At 34.4% G+C, this 22,626-nt stretch overlaps 1 protein-coding gene and 1 long non-coding RNA gene across 2 annotated transcripts in view; one reads left to right on the top strand and one right to left on the bottom strand.

Moving 5' to 3' along the window:
* The window catches only part of LOC140849006 (uncharacterized), a 38,022-nt gene that overhangs the window by 4,267 nt on the left and 11,129 nt on the right, over positions 1-22,626 (top strand). The window contains exon 2 of the long non-coding RNA XR_012130429.1: positions 20,158-20,290. This is a non-coding gene — a long non-coding RNA (uncharacterized lncRNA). The remainder of the gene's footprint in view (positions 1-20,157; positions 20,291-22,626) is intronic.
* The window catches only part of HOMER1 (homer scaffold protein 1), a 129,350-nt gene continuing 108,585 nt past the window's right edge, over positions 1,862-22,626 (bottom strand). The window contains exons 6-9 of the mRNA XM_037000042.2: positions 22,075-22,231; positions 16,083-16,193; positions 15,394-15,474; positions 1,862-4,938 (exon numbers count right to left, since the gene is read on the bottom strand). Of these exons, the coding sequence (XP_036855937.1) occupies positions 4,750-4,938; positions 15,394-15,474; positions 16,083-16,193; positions 22,075-22,231 (538 nt within the window). The 3' untranslated portion in view covers positions 1,862-4,749. The remainder of the gene's footprint in view (positions 4,939-15,393; positions 15,475-16,082; positions 16,194-22,074; positions 22,232-22,626) is intronic.

The following is a 22,626-nucleotide window of genomic DNA, read 5'->3' as shown; positions in this document are numbered from 1 at the left end:
CAGATATTCAACAAATACTCCTTCCTATCCCATTTCATTCTGAAGTTATCTGGAAAGCATTCACTTCAAGTAAGTCTGCTTTCTAGCCATGTTTTCTGAAATAGTCATTCCATGTAAGGTATAACACTCAAGTCATATACACAAGTTATGTGGATATGACTTACTATTTATGCATATATACTAACATAGTTATAAAACACAGATAATAAGAATTATGAATGTTGATAGAAAAAATACCCAAAAAAGACGTTTTTCTATGGTACAGAAATGGGCTTAATTTTGCATTTATTAGGCATCCATTATCACCTTAACTTGGTGTTACTAGGAGAAAGCAAAGTAATATTTCTATCCCTGGATAGATCTGATGTGAAAATAACTGGCAAAAGTAGGTCAGAATCCCATAGAATGGTGAGTTCTAAATGTCAAGTATCTTACATCAGGTTATAGTCGCTGGCAAGACATACGACAGGGTCTTCTGAAAGCCTATGGCATGCATCAGGGCAATGCCAACTTGTTTAGTTAAAGGCAGCAGCAAGGTAGGAAATAGCACTTTATGTGTCCTGGCTGTCCTGATGTGCCTTACATTAAAACTGAAGTTATCATGCTCCTACTCTTTTGCTGGCTCTGCTTCCACAAAAAATATCCTTTCCTCACCTGGAAATACACCTGATATCCTCTGGAATGTGTCCTTTCATCAAAAGGACAGAAGTGTCCTCAAAGAGATCAGAGAATTGACTAGAAGTCTATTGGGAGCTTGTGGTCTTTTCCCTACTGCAGTCCAGATGCAATTTCTTGCCCAGGGTCACCTGTTTTTGGTAAAAATAACTTGCAGTGTTTCTTTTCTATCTAGTGTACTAAGGAGAAATCACTAGGCAGTGTAGTGCTGACTAAGTTCTTGAGTTTTTTTTCTTGGATAAAATAGTTATTTTACTAGGTAGTATATAGAAAACCATTCATTTCTTTAATTCAGTAAGTATGGTTATAATTTGTGTGACATCTATACATGTTTCCCATAGAGAAAAACTGTCATAAGAATTTAAGGTCCAATTTAACATGTTAGATAAGGAAAAATTACACTTTCACAATTTAGAGTGAGGTGAATGGTATATCTGTTTCCATTTTAAATCATCCTTTTCTAGTAAATTTAAAATTATTTTCTCAACATGAAAATTATCTTCTCAATATCTCTTATGACACAGTACCCCCTACTTGAGAACTTTATAAAAAGGTGTCATTCTCAACTACTTCTTACCTGCAAGTTTTCTTCTTTAAGCTTTTATATAATTTAATTTGCTCCATGATAAAGGAACAATGCTAACTATCTAGCAAACAAAAATTCAGTGAAGACTTTTCATGACTTCAAGCACAGAATATGAAGATGCTAAACCCATTTGATAACAAATAAACCAATAGATTTCTTAAAAAAAAAACCACACTACCACCAAATAAATTTTCCCTCTGGCCTGCCTGCCATTCCAGAACTGACAAAATCAGGTCTGCAAGGAGAGAGCAGGTGAGCTGCATACTCCAGAGTTAAACAAAAACGTGGAAGACTGTAGTACATATGTTAAAGAATAAACTTAATTTTAACATGGCAAAGAAATGAATTATAAAAGTTGCTGGTGGTTTAACCATAAGTGTCCCTATCAGTTCCACTTGAAAAGAAAAAATGCTTTTCCTCTAAGTGCTTCCCAACAGTTCAATGACAGCAAAACATTAAATCTATGACAGTGCTGGAGATCTTCTATAGGAAGGAGGGATGCAACTTCATGAACTTTTTTTAATCTGCAGAAAGAAAATGGGAGAAAAAAGAGAGACAGAAAGAGAGAAGAAACAAAAACTAATTTTCCAGGCAGGGAAATACTTATAAAACCTTTTATGTCAAATTAAGATTTCACAACATAACATACTAATGCAAAACCCAGTAGCACCTGTAAGATTTAAATAAATGCTGCCATCACTTAAATGCTTTTTAAAAAATATTGGTAAAAGACTGAGGGGAAAAAAAAGATAAAGTACATTCTCCAGAGAACAACAAATGTAGTTAAAAATAAAAATTATATTTTTGTGTTTTTTTTTTCAGTTGTTTTTTTGTACAAGAATTCATAGTCATCATATAACTTACACACAATGGGATCGGTCTCTGCTCTCCTTTTCTGTGTCCCTGCAAGTCCACATTTTCAGGCTACAGTCCCCAACATTATTTTCTGATAAATATATTACCACAGTTTGATCTAAATATAGATACATTATATAATCTTTGTCTCTGGGAAAAATCAAATTTTAATATGCAAACTTTTATTTATAGAATACAGGAAATGGAGAAAACTACAGTAGGCACACACCTAATTATGACTTGTAAATGATGATTTCTAGATACTCTCCTAATGTAAATGAAAGTTTAAAATAGTTGTAATAAGATTTTATTTATATGTGCACTTGTGTCCACCTTATCCCATATACTGTACACGTCTAATGACAATCTGGGAATTTAAAGGTGCAGCCCTCAAGAAATTGTTAAATCACTAAAAAAGGAAAGAAATTAGGCTCTGTTGGAGAAGGAAAAACTCACAAAATTCCCAATTTTAAATTTCATCTCAGTAGGAAAATATTAAAAATAATTTTCTGTATATACATACGGGTATATGTATATATTGAATTACACACGTCTCACATATAAATACAATTCAAGTGGAGACATTTTGGTGAGCTATTTTCTCATTAAATGACAACTACGTCAAAATTTAAAAATATCTTTACATCATTAAAATAATTCACTTATACCATTTCAACAGCTTACACATTTTTTTTTTTAATTTTTAGCTCTTCATAACTAAATTCCCTGATCCCTAGTGTTAAATCCCCTATTTAAATTAAAATCTGGTGCTCTTTGTTTCTCAGAAACTGATGGATAAAATCACATCTACTTCAAAATTCCATCAATCAAACAAGTTTTATTACCTGATTTATCGGAGAGAATGTCTCAGCTCTGAGCTGTGTACCTAAATTATCCTATGATAAATAGGTGAGGAAAATATCCTAAAATAGATGGAGGTAACTTACATGATGTTATAGCACATATAATATATGATGATTAAGTGTCTGATATAAACTTTTCAGAGACACCTGAAAACTCATTTTAGAAACTAACTTCAGAAACAAACCATTTATTTTTTACTCTGATGTAAATTAATATGTATGTATTGACTTACATACACATACACATATAAAACAAAATTATCTAGTGTTGAGTAGCCTTTTGTGAGTGAAAAACTGTTACAAACTGATTAATTAGCGTAATTTTGTACTTAACAATTCAGCTGTTTTGGGCTATAAACAAAAAGTCAGTGCATTTGCAGACTCCAGAGTCAGACCCTCAAGCATACACTTTGAAGACAGACCCTCCTCAATATCACAGGCATTGCACAGCAAGAACATATGAGCTCTGATACAATTCCTGCTCCAAAAGCAGACTAGACAGCACTTTGCTTACTTTTAAAATAGCTTCTTAAAAGAAATATGTAAAGAAATGCATGGTAAAGTCTTTTAAAATTATATCAAAACAACATTAAAACTTATTCACTGAAAAGAGCCTACTGAATTGAATTCCCGTTTTGAAATGCCTAGTTAACAGTTCAGAATATTGCCTTGTGAGGTTTGACTAGAGATGTGGTTGATGAGAAGACCCAGACAGGGTACACGGCTCCAATCTCAATAGTCCTTTAATCGACTGTTTGATGGAAATGGATCCTCTTTAAAATAGCTATATACCTTAAAATGGTCTATAATAAACAGTTCCCCAATAACCATTATTATTTGTAAATTTAAATGCATTGATCATTCAGAAAAGATTTCTTGCAAAATATATAAATAAATGTAACTGCATATTCTGTAAATATACTTAACATTGCTAGACCAGACCGTCAGTGACGGGCTGCTGTTTCAGTACGGTGTGTCAAATTTATTAGAAATTTAAAAAGAAAAATTTCTAAGGGACTCAGCTGCCTTCATTAGTTGGCTTTAAAATGTATAATAAAATGGGAGACAATATCTTCTCAGAAATACATGGAATCAATATGGAAAAGTAAACTATACAGCAGACAAGATTAGAGAACAGCAGAGTGTACCAGAGTGATCACCAGAGTGAAGTATCTTCCAGTATAAAAAAAGGGAAGAACTCTACACACCCAGTTATAGTATGTTTCAATTAAAGATGTAGCTCTCTCTCACTCCTGGCAAGAATTAACTGGTGATGACACTGCTTCTCAGCAGTGCAAAAATATCCTGAGAAATTATTCAGATTACAACAAAAGACAGGGCTTTCATCATTAAGTTTTTGCACAAAACACAGCTTTAGATATCATAAATAAATAAATTTAAAAAGCAGATAACCTTCACTGTGTTGAACACAAAAAAGGGATGTGACCCAGACATTGTTAATTCTCCCATTGGCTAATATCAGAAAAAAAGATTGCATTAAGTGTCTATTAATAACTTTCTGGTTAACTATGGCCAATAATATACATGGAGGTAATTTGTAGTTCAAGTTTTTCATCTCTTTTTTCCCCAGCTAGCTACAAGCTGAATTCTAAAATTTACACTGAAATATGATCCCAATTTTTCAAAAGATCCTCCTCCTGGAGGAGTAATATTCAAATTTTTTGTGCAGTCTTGATGCAGAGCCCAAACAGTCCTATGAAGAGAGACAGTGTATTTTTTTAATCAATTGGCACTGAAATTTAACTTTCCTTAGCTGCATTCTAGTAGCTTGGCCAAGTTATCTCGTAACTCTGTTAGTTCAAATATTTTTCCATCAAGAATTTCTAAGAGTGTCTTCAGGTTATTGCGAAAAGCTTCTTGTTCATTCTGACTTTTCTCCAGACGCTGCTCTAAGTCAGACAGTTGTCCTTCCAGGTCTTTGTTCCGAATTTCTACTTCCTTTAGAAACAAAAACGTGATATATGTATATATATGTCAGTTCATAACTTAGAAAACAGTGTTAACTTTTGTTATTAATGTGATCATTAATGCAACTTGACAATCAGGATGAGCTTCTGACTCTCAACACAACGTAAGGTGAGTTTTAGGTTTACAATCAGAAATCTGTGTGGTTTGACTGACTGGCTTGTCCATGAATCCATCTATGCACTCAACAAAAATTTCCTCATTGCTTACTGCATGCCAGGCCAACACTCTAGGAACTTCATATACTAAGAAAGGACTGAAGACCCATATTGTGGATGAACTATATCTCATTTCTATTTCTGCCCATCTGCTTTTCCTAATACACAATTGTTAGCAAGTTCAGGTGAAAGCAGGCAGAGAAACAGAGATCCATTTTTTCTCCTTATTGGTAATTCTTCAGAAAGATTTAGAGAAGAAAATGACTCTCTAAAATGAAGGTTTTAGGATCCTCTGAATATGTCATTCTTTGTTTTGCCTCATTATCAAATGAATGCATGTGGTAGAGAACATAGCTCAATGGCTAAAAACTGTAGTGAAGAAAATATAATAACTGTACACATAAGAGAATTATAAAGCTAACAGCTCCAATAAACTGTAAATCAAGGAAAGAAGAAAATGACAAAAGGGAAAAGTTCATGACAAGAAAAATTAAAATATGTTAAATACAGAATAAATCATGACATACTTAAAAGTTATTTAGAAGTTATTGCTCTAAAAATCTTTCTAAGCTTCACAAATATAAAAAGTAATTCTAAAAATTAAAATGACATAATATGAGCTAGAGATTTCAGTTAAAAACTCAAATTGTTAATACATCGTTTAAATGTAAATCTCTAAAAAAATCCTATCAAGTCTAAAGGATAGAAGAAAAGTTTTTTTGGAGGGGGTGTTACTGAAAGACAATCTGGTAAGAGTTAAATAAAAACAGAACATGAAGGAAGCACACTGCAAACGGGCAAAAATTTGTATGCATGGGCACAACCCCTGGGATTAATGTACAAACAGGAAACAGCTCTGGCTGTGATTATGGGCACTTTATTCCAAAATCCATTTGCCTTGCAATACCTGCAAAAATTAAAACTTTTGAGAAAAACAACTGAGAAACTGGCTTGCATACATGTAAGAAAGTAGTAACTGATCTAGGATTCTGAACATAAAGAAATATTCACATGCTTTGACACAAATAACTAAGAGCAAGGCTTCTGAAAGGAGGCCACTAAAAAAAACACAAAAGCCTGGGAAAATATAAGCAAGTAATAAAGCAGCTATAACAATTTATAAAGGAAGAATTTAAGGAATCCCAATTTAATCTTCAGGTAGTTAATGTTAGATGTTTACCAGGTAAGTTTTCTAATCTCTTTCCTCTGAATAACCTACAAGGTGAAGACAAGTAAACTGAGCAGAATCTGAAACCAATAAAATATTTATAAATTCAGAAGCCAAGTTAATGCAGGCTCTAAATTATGAGCGAGGAATACAGACCCTGGGATTAAATGTAAAAATTCCACTCATGACTGCACAGCATGCTCTCTTGGCTGCTTAAACAATAAGCTTAAGAGTAGAATGTTTCCAACTATAAAAATAGACTAAATGTCATTCACTCGAAAACACCCACTTCACTAAGCACCACCCAGTTTGTCCTGTAAACACTTCCTTAAAAATGAAAGGCCTGCTTGTCCTCCTTGCCAATCAATGATACATCCAATCATTCAATGGGAGCAAGCAAAATGCCATATTTCCTCAGCTATTAAAATTGCAATGTTCTCTCCAGAAGGAGTACTCTAAGCCATTTCTGATTGGAGAAATTTTACTAACAGAAGAGATCCAATATAACGCTGACAGTGCCGGTCTATTCTGAGGCAGAGAACAGGGCGAGAATGGACAGCCCAGCGCACGCAGCCAGCACAAGGCAAGCAGATCCCTGGTTGGTGATAAGGACCGTTTCTACCCACTGTCCTTATTTTTCAGCCTTCTCCTTCTTCCTTTAATTCTCCCTCCTAACTCACTCTTCTGCTTATTATCACTTTTACCATACTATTTTGCCCTTCTCATTCACTGATATGAAAGCATGTGCCAAGAGCACCCAGAGGCCTGGTTCGGCCCTGATTAAACACTGGAGGTCAGAGCTAACTTCCTTTCGAGTGCTTCAAAGGGCAATAATTGAAAGCATAAAATCCTACTGTGCAGAAAATCATGCTCCATATTTGTTAAATATTAAGCCTAGAACACTAAAGTGATTTTTTAAAATTTATACAATAATTATTACCACCATCAACAGCACTGGATCAGGTTCATTTTCTATAAATTCAAATCCTGCATTTTTAATCTAAATGAAAGCTACAAAAGAATTGTTTTTATTGACATCTGATAAACATCATAAGCATTTGCAAGTAAAATATATTATTGCCCTATTAGATTCTATCAACTTTTATACATAACAATGTATATGAATCATCAAAACAAGAATTAATAATTCAACAGAAAAATGAGGCAAAGGCACACACACACAGATTTTATGAACTAGGAATTGAGGATAAAGCAGAAAATAAAGATGGTCCTTTTTTTAATGGCACATGCATTCTACAATGAAGACACTGGCAATAAAGAAAAAAAAAAAAGACTTTTGGGAAGCTGAGGCAATGCTGACTGTACTCTGAAAAATCTCCCAACCATCCTCCCAAACTATGTAAATCAATAATAAGAATGACTAAAACCACACAAATTCCACACCTTCAATGTAACTAGAAGGGAGCAATACAAACTTTAAATTACCTATACAATTAGGAAATATAAGCACCAATTTTCAACATACATTTGTCAAGCTTCCACTCTACATGCACAGAAGAGAGGAGAGGAGAAGGCGAGGCCTCGGATGGGACTCTGACAGCCCTAAGAAAAGGAAATACCACTGAGAGCTCCAAAGTACTGAGAAAACAAACAGATAAACAAAAAAGTCCTGGTAGACCAGAGTACATGAGAAGAAAGGGAGCTCACAGTGTCCAGGAGACGTGAGGAAAACAGGGTAAAAAGAAAAGGGAACATATTGAAGGAGGATGGTAACAGGAAAAAGAAGCAAGAAGCAACAAAGGGAAATCTGGAAACATCCAAGATAAAGGAAAATTAAAATAATGAAGAACATATAATTCTCCCCCACTGTCTCCCCAGAAGATAGCATTTAGCACTAAAAATCTGCAAACTATCTAAAACTGCCACTCTATCAACAAAATGCAAAGGTGCAAGCAATCTTCACCTACATAAACTATTGTAAGATGAAAATAAAAAATGGTACTCCCAACTCTTTGGTGGATAAAAATTAAAAATTCCCCATAAACCAACGACAAAGCACAAGAAAACCCTAATTGAACTGTCCACTCTGAACTGAATGTTCTCAAACAGGCCTTCAAAACAGAGCTTGAGTCAGATAGTCAAATACTAAAAATAAAAATGGGCAAAAAAACTGAAAGAACAAGAGAAATTGACTTTAAATCCATGATAGAAAAGAAAGAAAAAAGTGACATCATATCAGAAATGAAGAATGAATTATAAGGCACCCAGGGAAAGACAGATTTGAATAAAAAGTATTTTTTACTCAATTATTATTTGGAAAAACCCAAGGGAATGATAGTAAGATAAAACAGGGAAAATGGTCAGACAGAAAGTGGCTGAACTACAAGACAAGAAGAGACAATTGATAGGCAGAGCAATTTTGAGAAATAAGAACAAAGATGGAGGTGTATCACACTACCTGATTTCAAACTATACTACAAAGCTACCACAATCACAACAGTATGTTCCCAGTGTAAGAACAGATACATAGACCAATGGAACAGAAAAGAGAGCCTAGAAATAAACCCATTCTTACATGGCCAACTAATATGACAAAGGAGGCATAAATATACGATGGAGAAAAGACAGCCTCTTTAATAACTGGTGCTGAGAAAACTGTACAGCTACATGTAGAAGGATGAAACTGGATTACTGTGTTACACAATACACAAAATAAACTAAATGTAAGACCTGAAACTATAAAACTCCTAGAAGATAGCATAGGCATAAAGTCCTGAACATTAACATTAGAAATTTTTTTCTGGACATGTAAGGGAAACAGAAGCAAAAATAAAGTAGGACTACATCAAACTAAAAAGCATCTGCACAGCAAAGGAAACCATCAACAAAGTGAAAAGGCAACCTAGTGTACACAATAATATATTTGCAAACAATTTATCTGATTAGGGGCTAATATCCAAAATATGTAAAGAACTCATATAACTCAACACAAAGAAAACAAATAATCTGGTTAAAAAATGGGCAGAGAACCTACCTGAACATTTTCCCAAAGAAGACATACAGATGGCCAACAAACACATGAAAAGATGCTCAGCATCACTAATCATCAGGAAAAATGCAAATCAAAAACTACAGTTGAGAATGGCTAGTAGTCAACAAGATAAGAAATCACAAGTGTTGGTGAGGACATGGAGAAAAAGGACCCTTTTACACTGCTGGTAGGATTGCAAATCAGTACAGCTTCTATGGAAAGCAGTATGGAGGTTAAAAAAAAAAAACCCAAAAAAAGAAGTTCCATACAACCCAGTATCTCTATTTTTGGGAATCTACTTAAAGAAAACAGAATCACTAATTCAAAAAGATATATGTACCTGTATATTTATACAGGTACTATTTACAATAGTAGTACTATTTACAATAGCCATGCTATAGAAGCAACCAAAGTGTCCATCACTAGATGAATGGATAAAGAAGATGGAGCAGATATATAATGCAGTATTATTCCATCATAAAACAGAAAAAATCCTGCCATTTGCAACAACATGGATGGACCTAGGGGGTATTATGCTAAGTGAAATAAGTCAGTCAGAAAAAGAATAATACCATATGGTTTCACTTACATGAGGAATCTGACAGACAAAACAAACAAAACAGATATACACTCATAAACACAGAAAATGGACGATTGTTTATCATGGGGGGGGATGGGTGAGAAGGGGATAAAGAGGTACAAACTTCAAATTATAAAACAATTTGGTCACAAGGATGGAGGTACAGCACAGGGAATATAGCTCATATTACTGTAGTATCTTTATATGGTAACAGATGGTAAAGACACTTCCCATGCTGAGCATTTAGTAATGTATATAACTGATGAAGCATTAGGTTGTTAATGTGAAACCAATATAATATTGTATATAAACTATATTTCAATTAAAAAAAGACAATCCAATTATCTATCATTGGAGCTCCTGAAGAAGAAAAACACCACAATATGGCAGAACTAATATTTAAAACTTTTGTATAAGAGAACTTCCTAGAAATAAAGGAAGGCCTGAATCTACAAGTTAAAAGGGCCCACCATATACCTGGGACTACTGAGCCTCAAAAATCAATTCTCCTCAATATCCTAGTTACTCCATTAGACTTTAGAAAAAGGAAAAATCCTCAGGGCATGCAAGCAGAATGAGCCCAACATTCCCAATGCTAGAGAATTAGACTGGAATCAGACTTCTCAAAAGCAATATAAAAACAAGGTAATAATGGTGTGGTGTTTTTTGAGAAAATCTAAGAAAATTATGAACCAGGGATTTTTATCCACTGTTGCCCCAAGCACTAAGTCTATTAAAAAATAGCCTAAGCATGCAAAAACTCAGGAAATATGTACCCATGAGCTCTGGAACCATCTACTAAGAGGAAAGGCTTCATTCAACGAACAGATTACTGTAAAAACTTCAGAAAAAGGACTGATGGTGATCATTTGCTATATTTAATACATATCAAAGACTAAACCAAAGGCAGTTAATGGTTAAGCAATAATATTCAAAGGTACTGATTCTGACAAGTAGAGATAATGTAACTGAAAAACAGGAGAAAAAAAGAAAGAAAAAGAGAAAATCAGAATAAGCTCATTATTACTGATATGTAATAGTTCAAAGTCAAAGAATATTATTAAAAACTAGCAAAACAGTTTAAGTTTAAATACAAACACAGGTGACTAGAAGTATTTTAAAAGGTAAGTTTTAAATGCAACACTACAACAAATTAAGACCATCTTAAATATCAAAAGATATAAAAAGAGCAAAAAACACATTATATACAGAAAGAACAAAATGAAATTAATATAACACAAAGAAATTATTACATAAAAAAACAAGTTAAGACTAAACATAAAAGTAATATTAATAAACATGAATGAGTTACCAAGAAAAAAGAAAAATTTTCAATTTGGTTCGAATCACTATCCAACTCTATATACATAACACACAAGGTACATTCACAAAAGCTGACCATATATTAGCAACTGTAAGTTATATTAACCATGTTACAAAAATATTCTGGTCACAATGCAGTAAGACTAGGAATTGATAAACTCATAAAATGAAAAGGTCTTTCCACTTAGAAATTGATTTAGTAAGGTAAAAAATAATGAGATGGACTCAACACAGCAGCCACCTTTATACAGATAAAAACACACTGGTAAGAGACTTCAATATGCCTCTCAGGACAGATCGAGTGGAACAAAAAAACGGAAGGATACAAAAACCTCAACTACAAACTGATGACAGATCACACACACACAAAAATCCCAACAATAAATTATGTAAAGTAGAAATTAAACAAACCCTTGTTATCAAAACGCAATAAAGCTAGAAATTTATAGCTAACTCAAAAATTTTTTAAAACTGTTCTACCAGGATATAAAAACATTCTTTTAAACATCTCTTTTGTGAAAGGGAAATGAAATCAAAATTAGAACATTTCTAAATAATGATAATGAAACATTAAATATCAGAATCTATGAGGTAGACTTAAAGCACTGATTAAAGGAAAATTTGCAGCTTTAAACACATATAAAGTGAAAGTAAATATAAAGGAATTAAATGCCCTCTCAAAATACCAGAAAAAGAATAAAAAGTGAACCAGAACAAAGTACAAGGCAGGAATAATACAGATGAAAGTACAAATTCATAAGGTGGAGGACAGAAAAATGGTGATACTGATTAATAAATCAAAATCTGTCTTTTGAAAAAAATCTAAGAAAACAGATACATAATTGTTTAACATAATCAAGAAAGAAAAGGATAAGGAACAACTATATAAATAAGAACTTATAAGAGTTCCATTGAATATTTGAAAGCCTAGATAGAAAGCAGACTAGTGTCTGCAGTAGAAATAGAAAGTAATTCATGGAACTACTCCACAAAAAAGCACCAGGCCTAGAGGGTTTTAAGTGAAAGTTTTAGTAAACCTTCAAAGACCAGGTAGTTCCAATATGACATACATTATTTCTGATATAAATTACTCCAGAGCACAGAAAAAGAACAAAATATTCCTAATTATTTTATGAAGGAAGTATATCCTTGATACCTAAAAATTATAAATACAACCCCTTCTCTCCAAAAGAAAAATTTATAGATGAATTAAAAAATGAGTATCATGTGGAAACTGCAAAAGAATAGAGAGCAAAAATCTAAAACTACATTAAGAAAATAATACACCACAGCTAAGTGGTATATATTACAGGAATGCAAAGATGGGTCAGAAAATCCATTAGAAAATCCACTAATAAAACAAACCATATTAATACATCTAGGGAGAAAACATTATGAATACCTCCAAGGATACTAAAAAAAAAAAAAAACACGAACAAATTTCAATATTCACTTTGAGTAAAAACACTTAAGAAAACAGGAATGAGGAGATGGGGGAAAAGATGGTGGAGCAGGAAGGCAAGGCAAAAACTTCCTTCCACATACACACCAATGAAGCAACTAGCAAATACAAATAACTCTGAAAACAACTAGAAGACTAGAACAGAACATCTACACCTGGTAAAGAAGTGAAGACCACAGAGAGAAGGGTCAAGTGGCAGAGCCAAGATCGATTGGGACACAAGCCCTTCCACCATCCCAGCCTACAAGCAGGAGAAAGAGAAATGGAGCAGGTGGGCCTAAGACCTCAGGAACTCTGCACACCTGGCCCTGGAAATCTGCTCCGGGAATACAAACCCACATTGCATTGGGCTTTGTGACTAACAGGGGTGGATACCAATTCGGATAACTTTTATCTTTATCTTGTTTGACTGCTGAGGCTAGGAGTTCAAGAACTATATTGAATAAAAGTGGTGAGAGTGGGCATCCTTGTCTTGTTCCTGATCTTAGAGGAAAGGCTTTTAGCTTTTTGCCATTGAGTATGCTCTGACTTAGGATGAAGGGGTTATGAGTCATTTTTTTCCCCCTGCTAAGTTACCTTTTTCTTTTTTTTCTCTCTAAAAATTTTCCAGTGAGCATATATTGCAGTGGTAATTGGGAGGAAAAAACTTGGAAATTAGAAATATTATATCATAATATTCTTATTTTACATATAAGTATGAATTTTCTATTTATGTGCATACCTACTAACCCAGTTACATACAAGCAATATCAGAAGTTCTCTACCTTCAAAAAATTTAATGATCCAAATCTTCTAGCCTGACCTTATGAATGGAGGAGGTTCAAGGGTACTGGGACGTTTGATAAATAGATGTTTAGGTGGGAGGAACCATGCAATAGAGGAGGAACTTTCTTCAAATTGCAAATTAACACAAGAAAAAATGCAAAATTATTTCTGTGGCTTGGCCTTTTAGAATTCATTCTGAAATTTTCTGAAAGCTTCCCTGTTCTATTCCAGGTAGTGTTTTGGTGAGCATTTTTGGTATTCAGTGAAAGAATAAGAACTGATATTCACAATTCCAGGTACCAGCTGTAAAATTACTGCTTAATCAATGATGAAACACATTTAGAAGTTGAATATGAAAAATCATCTCTTGGTTCTCTGGGACAGTTGTAAATGTGTATATAAACTGAACAAAAAATGTTAAGAATTGTTAAGGGTGGCTTAGGCACTTAGCTGCTTGAAGCAGTGCAGTATGCACAAAGACCAGGATTTTGGAATCAAAACAAGTCTAGGCTTCACTACTTTCTAGCTGAAGTGCCGTGATTAAACTTGTTAAAGATTCTGGACTGCTATCTTCTCTTTGAAAATGGGGATACCACACCTGTTAATGTGAGAATTAGAGCTAGGCATATAAGTGCTTATAGTATATGCCTGAATCACAGTTGAGTACCCAAACAATGGCAACCAAGCTGAACCAAACCAAAGACAACACCAGACTGAATTTCCCCATATATTCGAGCCCTGACTGATTACATACTTCGTATTTTAATTCTACACCAGCATTTAATGTGAGCACTATTTGGGGCCAGATAATTCATTGTTTAGCAGCATCTCTGGTTTTGATCTACTAGATATCAGTAGTACCACCCTAGATATGAAGATAAAAATGTCTCCACGCATTGCTAAATGTCCCCTGGGGCACAGAACTGCCCCCAGTTGAGAACCACTAAATCATACAGATTGTTAAAATGGAGAAACAACATTATTAATAGGGCAAACCAAAACAAGTGACCTCATTTTTTCCCAGACTGCCACAAGTCAATAATGGAAGAGGGAGAGGGAAATATTTCATTTCACATAAAGAAACTATTTATGAAGGGTCTTCATTGTTATAGAATTTGACTGCCTCTATTTAAATACAGGTTGGGCAAGTTAACCAATCTGAGCCTCAGTTTCCTCTTAGTGCTTGTTACATGAATTAAATGTATAATATAAGTAAAATGATTAGTACTGTGTCTGATACACAGTAAGTACTCAATTAACACTGGTCATTCTTATTATAATCTGGGTACTCTCCCAATTCCAGGCTTTCAGGTCCCACCTATCATCCCTTACTCCAAATTCCTCACTCTACAGACACATTCTTTTCTACTCCAAACTCTCAAGTGCTCCTGATCTTTGTTTACAAGGTAGCCAGCCATGGGGTATAAAAAAGGACCTAAGCTGATACAAGACTTTGGTAACGAATTTTGAAAATTCTTCCCTGTGGTTGACTACCACTGACACAGGATATATGTGTGTAAAAGAGCCATGTGTGAAGTGCATTATTTATGCAGAAAAAAGTGAGTAAAATTAATTAGACTAAAAAAAGAAAAAGAGCACTAACTTGGTTTCTGTTATTGGCACAAAAAGTGCTATAATTCATGTATGACTTTAATGTAAAAAAATGAGAACTCCTAAACTGAATGAAATCTATTTGAAAATTTTCTTTAAATTCAGGGTATTTTTAATGTTAAAATACAGAAATTTCTAAAATAATATATGAAAGACAATTTATCAGTGACTATCTATGATGAGTATAAGCCCAATAGATGAAGTTATCAGTAATTTTTGAAAAATCAAAGAGTAGGCATTAGTCACATGAAAAATAACTGAGAACGTATAAAATGAGTTTCGGACAAAAAAAAGTTCTTACTAGGTGAAAGAATGATGTCTCTCTATGCAGAAATGAATAAAAAGTTTAATAAAGTTTAATAAACTCACCTGTAGTTTCTGAGTCAAAGAGTCTCTCTGTTCTTGTAGTTCTCTGGCATTATCAATTTCTTGTTTTAGCCTTTCTATTTCCTAGAAAAAGTAGAGCAGTGCCTTCAATAACCTTTACATTTATGAAGGAAAGAGAAGATCTAATTTTTTCTAAATTATTGTCCCAGTCCTTAGAAATAAGATGATTTAAAAACATTCCTTTATACTGACTTTTAGAGTGGTGAATTTATCTTTAAAGGTATGTTGTCTAGTACAGAATACTTGTAAGCAAGAAGTCTAACTTGGTGGATTTGGTACATGACTGCTTAGAAACAACAACCTAAACATTTTAAGGTTACTTCAAGTTTTGTAGATATACTTCTTTCCTGGGATAGTAAATCTCTGACTAGAAACCAGAGGAAGGAACAGCTTGTAAAATTCATTAATCTCTAATAGTTTTCTGTTGGCCTTATGAATGTAACTGTCAAAGAGAAGGTAACAGGCAATATCTCAGTCTGATTTCCTCACCATAGTTCATAACAACAGAAACCAAGGACGGCAAAAATATGAACTAGCATCATTCAAGAAAAATTTCATCCTAAAAGAACCCCACAACCTTACTTTATTCCATAGAGTACCCTTAAATATGACATAGACTAATATTTTGTACACATTAGCTAGATTACAGGTAAGTGAAAAGTAGCAAATACCTCTTCCTTCACTTTTAGCGTCTCTTCCAGCTCTTGTATTGTCTGATTTAATTCTGTCTTATGGGTATGCACTGCATTTGCTTGGCTACTAACACATTCAAGCTCAGTCACCTAAAATTAAATGAGAACACAAGTTAAATAATATGACAACTTCAAAGGATTTCTTGAAGATATAAGCCCTGGTAGATGAATCATAAATTCTGAAACAATATATGAAAATTAATTTCGAGAATATTAAGATGGTAGAATGAATAGATTCATTAAAGAATCCAGGACAAAGAAAAAAGACCAAAGGAAATAATTATTTACATGGCCTGGTCATGAAAAAGTTAGGAAAACTGAAATTAAGTGATTAATAATAGTAAAGAACTCTTACAATGAATTTAAATCTCATCAGAAAACATATTGAAAATCAGAAAGAGCTATCTGCCCTCCATCTGTACCCCTCAAATTAAACATGGGTACTGAATTCTAGCCCTGCAGAACTGAGACTTTTCAAAATTTCCAAAGTGTAGGGGAATCTGGAAGAAAAGATATACTTAAAAAACAACTTAAATCATTTGATATTTGAATGACTTCATGTCAATAGTGTTCCTTATGGCAAAAGGTAACAGTTCTTTAGTCAACATAATTTACTAAGAGTCCATGGAGCAACATAACTTTTAATGATCATTTGATATATATATATATTTTTTTTGAGAGGGCATCTCTCATATTTATTGATCATATGGTTGTTAACAACAATAAAATTCTGTATAGGGGACTCAATGCACAATCATTAATCAACCCCAAGCCTAATACTCAACAGTCTCCAATCTTCTGAAGCATAACAAACAAGTTCTTACATGTGAACAAGTTCTTACATAGTGAATGAGTTCTTACATGGTGAACAGTGCAAGGGCAGTTATATCACAGAGACTTTCGGTTTTGATCACGCATCATGAAATATAAACAATCAAGTCAGATATGATTATTTGTTTGATTTTTATACTTGATTTATATGTGAATCCCACATTTCTCCCTTATTATTATTATTTTTTTTTAATAAAATGCTGAAGTGGTAGGTAAATGCAAGATAAAGGTAGAAAACATAATTTAGTGCTATAAGAGGGCAAATGTAGATGATCAGGTCTGTGCCTACAGACTAAGTATTAATCCAAGCTAGACAAGGGCAACAAAACATCCATGGATGCAGAAGATTTCTCTCCAAACAGGGGGGTGAGGTTCTAAGCCTCACCTCTGTTGATCCCCAATTTCTCACCTGATGGCCCCCCTGCGACTGTGCCTGTCTTGGGTTGTTCCTCCCTTGAGGAATCTTACCCATCTCTGGCTAACCAGCCATCTTCCGGGGCCACACAGGGAGATGTAAAGTTGGTAAATGAGAGAGAAGCAGTATTCTTTGAAAAGGTTAGCTTTTTACTTCGTTGCAGATTTATGCCCTGTGGCTTCTATGCCCAGCATTTGTCTTGAGGTATCTTTACCACTTGGAAGAATTATGATACTTGGTAATTTTCGATATGAGGCACGAATTCTACTAAAGGGTTGTAATTAGGAAGGAAGAAGAAAAGCTATAGAAGTAGCAGACGAAGAAAACATGGGAAGATTGATTATTTCTTTGACATATCTTCTTGTAGAGTAACATAAGCATGTATAGGTTTTAACAAACTACTAATTAAATTGCATATACACATTAACATAATAGGAATACAGGTACATAACAAAAGCAGACCTACAATTACCAGCCATATCCAGTGAAACCAAGAAAACCAGTTAGGTAGTTAGGTACCCTAGGCATTTGTGAAAACTTATCAATGATATGATGGATATTGTCTAACTGAATTTGAATAGTTTGAGAAAATCATTTGATATTTTTTGAGAGAACATAGAAAGGCCTTGTCCCTGTTTAAGTTATAACATCCCAAAACAGTCAAAATAGACAGGAGTCAACATAAACAACACACACACACACACACACACACACACCCTATCATACTTCTTCACATATCAGTCTCTCATACATTTTGGCTGACTAGAATACTGTGAATTCTATACTATTAAGGAAATCCAACAAATTCCTCTCCCTCACATTCTCCAAATACCTAATCACTCTGTCACTCTACCTCTCATATCACTTTCTTCCTTTCTATTTGTGAACTAATGGCCTTGTGTAGACCCTTATCATGTAGGCCTAAACAAAAGCAGTGGCCTGCTAGAGGACTTAATTATAATCTTTGTCTATGTTTTATCTCTTCTGAGAACTGCTAACATTCATCTTTCATTTTGTGACTCTCATTCAAAGCCTTTCAATGGCTCATCTTTTTCACAATATCAAATCTAAATTCTGACGTCTTCATACACTGGCCTCAAACTAATTAACCATCCTCAATCCCCAAGACATCTATAGTATGTATTTCCAACTAAAAGCAGACAAGTCTCCCTGTCCTAACAAAAAACCATGTTCATATCTATCTGCTGACTTAACCAGAATGTCCTCTCTTACCTCTGAAAACCATTCAGACCTTACTGATCCTTCAACTCTCAGCTCAGCACATACTTTCTCCAGAAAGCCATTCCTATCTACTAAGGTCCTCAGGGGTCTCTCCTATCCTCTGGTCCATAAAACAGAACATGTGATAAGAACTCTTGGGAATTACTCCCTTATTGCTGAATATATATTAGATGTCCTTGTCCAGTCAATAAATTCCTTATGGGGAATTCTAATTCTGATAATAATGGAGTAGCTTCTACTAGAATAACTTGCCCATAGATAACAACTGCAAATTGTGAGCAAAATATAAAAAATCAACTGCTTGAACACCGGGTGACTGACCAAATAGGGCAAAAGACTGAAAGAAAGCAACCACACTGGGTGAGACACACATTTACACATCCTTTTGCCTAAAGGCACTCTGCAGTCTGGCTGCTTGCTCAATGAGAACTCAAGGGGAAATCTGTGGTGTTTTTTTCCTGAGGAGGAGCCTGAGGATTCCTCCGAACACCTTGAACAGCTAGAAACTGAGGAGACTGTATGAAAGAAAGCTCCCAAATAAACAGACTTCCCTCAAATCTTTGGCTCACCCTTAAACACGCCTTGGTAAGAATCTAAGCATTCCAGAGGTGGGGGCGGGGGGTGGAGAAGCTAGAGGTTGAAAAAGAGCTCAGCTGTGGTGTGCTCATCACAGAGAAGAGAGTTTGAAGTTCAAGTCCTACGAAATTAGAAAGCCTTGGTATACACATCAAGCTTTCCACTGAAACCCCAAAAGGGTTATGCCTTAGAAATAAAGATTTCCGAGGACTAAGGATTCGTCCTACAGTTAAGAGCAAAATTAAAATAAATTGATCCTAATGAAGCATAAGTCCATGACTCCAGAAATTCAAGGTAACCTATAAGAAATTTAACTTCATGCTTAAACAAAAATCAATATTATTCAGAGGACGATAACAGACACTACAGGCTGTATTATCATCTCATTTACAATGCCCACTATACAACTGAAATCGAGATAAGGCAGGAAAATGAGACAAGTCATGCCACTGTAAAATCTACTTAGCCTGTGAAAAAGGCCCAGCTTATTCTTTAACTTAATCTATATACGTGTTCTTCCTTGTCTTCCAGCCCCTTAATCAATTAAGTAACTCTGTAACAGGACAGGAGATAGATCTCTGAAGTATAAATGAACCTAAGTGGATAAAGAATGCAGAGATCCAGACCAACACAGTCACCTAAACAACCCTATTTTTAAGACAAAACTTCAAAGGAATTATGAATCACCTGTATACATCATTTCTTATGCTGACCCCTATTCAAAAGGCCCTATAAAACCCAAACCCTAAACCCTTAAGTGTGCCTCTTCTCTGAGGCTGCCTGCACTCCCATCTGAGTGTGTACTCTCTTATATCAAATAAACTTTCTTGTTGCATAAGCTGATTGTACTTGTCTCTGAACTCTTCTCCATGATAAAGAAAAGAACTCTACAACCTTCACCTCTGGTGGTATATGCCTTTGTCACTTTACTATTTCATTCAGCTTTCTAGTCTTAACATAATCCTTTTCTCTCTCCCTGTTTTATTTCAGACCAGTACAGAAGCGGAAGATATCAGAACATAAACTCTACTCACTCCATCCACTGCTCTGTGGCTCCCCCAAATCCTGGGATTGTAATTTAGTTCCCACGCCGTTGCAGATTCAAGTGGACACTGGATGCCAGGTGACCCTGGCTTTAGGAGTTGGCAAACGATATGCCCTATGCCGAGCAGGAGTTCAGTGAGCTTCCCTCTCCTCCTGTTCTTCCTTGCTCTCTGCGGCCTGCACTTCTACTCTCGCTTTAATGAATTTCTTTCTTACCTACACTTGTCTGACCTGTTTCAGAATTCTTTCTCAATCAAGGTCAAGAACCCTCCCTGGTCTGGGTTGAGGTTCCCCCTAGTGCACTGGGAGAGACTTTCCCAAACACAGCTGCCTGCCCACAAAATGACTAGACATGTGAAGAAATAGGAAAATTAAACTGTAGTAAAGACAAAAAATTGTCTATATAGAAGCTGTGAGAGTTTGTTGCCAGCATACTTGAAGTAGAAAAAAACTCTAAAGGAAGTTATTCAGACTGAAAGAAAATGATACCTAATGGAAGTTCAGATCTACAGAAAGGAAAAAAGAGTACTGGAAATTATCAATACATGGATAAAAAGATTATTTCTTAAATTCTTTAAAATGTAATAGACTATTACAGCAAAAATTCCTTAAAGGCAGGGATTACACAATTAGGAGATAACATATAGTCCCTCAATGAATATTTATTAGCTTATGAGTTAATAATCATAATTTTTTTATTATGGTAAAGAATATGTAATAATAAAATTTATAATCTTAACCATTTTTAAGTGTACAGTGCAGTAGTGTTGTATATTCTCATTGTTGTATAACAAATCTCCAGAACTTTTTCATCTTGCAAAATGGGAACTATACACAATAAAACTTCCCTCTTTTCTCTCTTTACTTTTATATATAGAATAGAATGAAATTCTATAGAGGTTTCTTACTCTCCTTCTTTGTCTCTATTTTATTTCTAGCTTACTTTCCCTAATCCTGGTCCTATTAGACTCAAATTTTGCTCTGGTACTAAGCCCGTTTCATGTTGTCCATGGAGTTTAGTTCCTTGGCATCCTTTTTAACAAAAGGAGATTAGTGGCATCTGCTTCCTGTTGGGTAAATTTGAATAAAACAAATTCTTTGTAATTATTTAGGCTTCTGATAATAATGATATTGGGATTTCTGATTTCTGCTCCAAATTTCTAACACAGGTAATCTGGGCTTTCCAAAAAGTTCACGTTATGCCACTTAGCTTTTACAAAAGAGTACCTGTTTTCAGCTAAGTAAAAGAAATCCAAAGAGGATTTTTGCTTTTACAAAAGAGTGAAATTAGTAATTAGTACAGTAAGTCATTAAAGCGAGAGTAGAAGTATGTTCCATTACTGTACTAATGTAAGTCTTTTGTAAAATCAAAGTGTAACACAGACTTTCAGAAAGTTGGGTGTGGGGGAATACTCTGCTTTACACCATTTTGGCTTACACAAGTTTTCATAGGAATGCTCTACTTTCAAACAGTGGGAGATACAAACATCTCTAACTTTTACAAATCATTTCCTACCTGTGTTTTTCAGATAGTTTTTTTTTTAAGAAAATAACAATAAAATTGAAGTAATAAAATACTGATCAGAAAGAGAAATAACTTATCAAAGGTTAATTAAGTGGCTAATATGTGACAGAATAGGAATTTGAAACAGATCTTTTGACTCCAAAACTGTATGTTCTTCATTCTCATTAAAGTGTGGAGAATATTTCTCTTAACCAAACAAACCCACATGTGTATGTTCTGACAATCAATGAATAGCTCTATAATATGTACCCCTATGCTGCATCTAACATAAAAGTTAAGGTAAATGTCGGTTTCCTCTGTTCAGGGAAATCTGTTAGCCATAAAAGCCCTGAACATACCCGCTTATGCAGACGTTCTGCTTCCTCCTGATATGCAGCAAGTTGCTGTTTCCATTGTTTCACATTGGCAGTGGACTCCAACAGGGCTGCAGTAAGTTTGGCATTATTTCCTTTGAGGGTAGCCAGTTCAGCCTCCCAGTGTTTGCTGATTGCTGAACTAAAATAAAATAAAATTATTTCCATTACACTGAATATTGTTACTTTGAAGGGACAGCAGTACTCAGTTCTACTATTTGTTTTATAGTCCATGAAAGTTTTACAGACAATCCAAAAATAAAAATAAATATTTTACTGAAATGTTATGAGTGAAGAAAACCTAGACGTTAAGAAATACAAAAGTACTAAAATAGTAAGTTAAATATGGAATAGTTCCCACCTTTATTATGACAGATAAAGTATCTAGGAGAGTTTCCACCTATTTTCTTCTAAGAAATGAACATATCATGAAAAATATCTATAAACAAAACTTAACAATATACTATGTTTATGTGCATCAAAGCCTGAAGTACAATTTTATTCCTTCATTAAACATAAGAGGATGCTTCAAGTCCG

This window comes from Manis javanica, chromosome 1, assembly GCF_040802235.1.
Source record: "Manis javanica isolate MJ-LG chromosome 1, MJ_LKY, whole genome shotgun sequence".
Lineage (NCBI taxonomy): Eukaryota > Metazoa > Chordata > Mammalia > Pholidota > Manidae > Manis > Manis javanica.
This window is presented reverse-complemented; position numbering and strand designations above follow the sequence as displayed.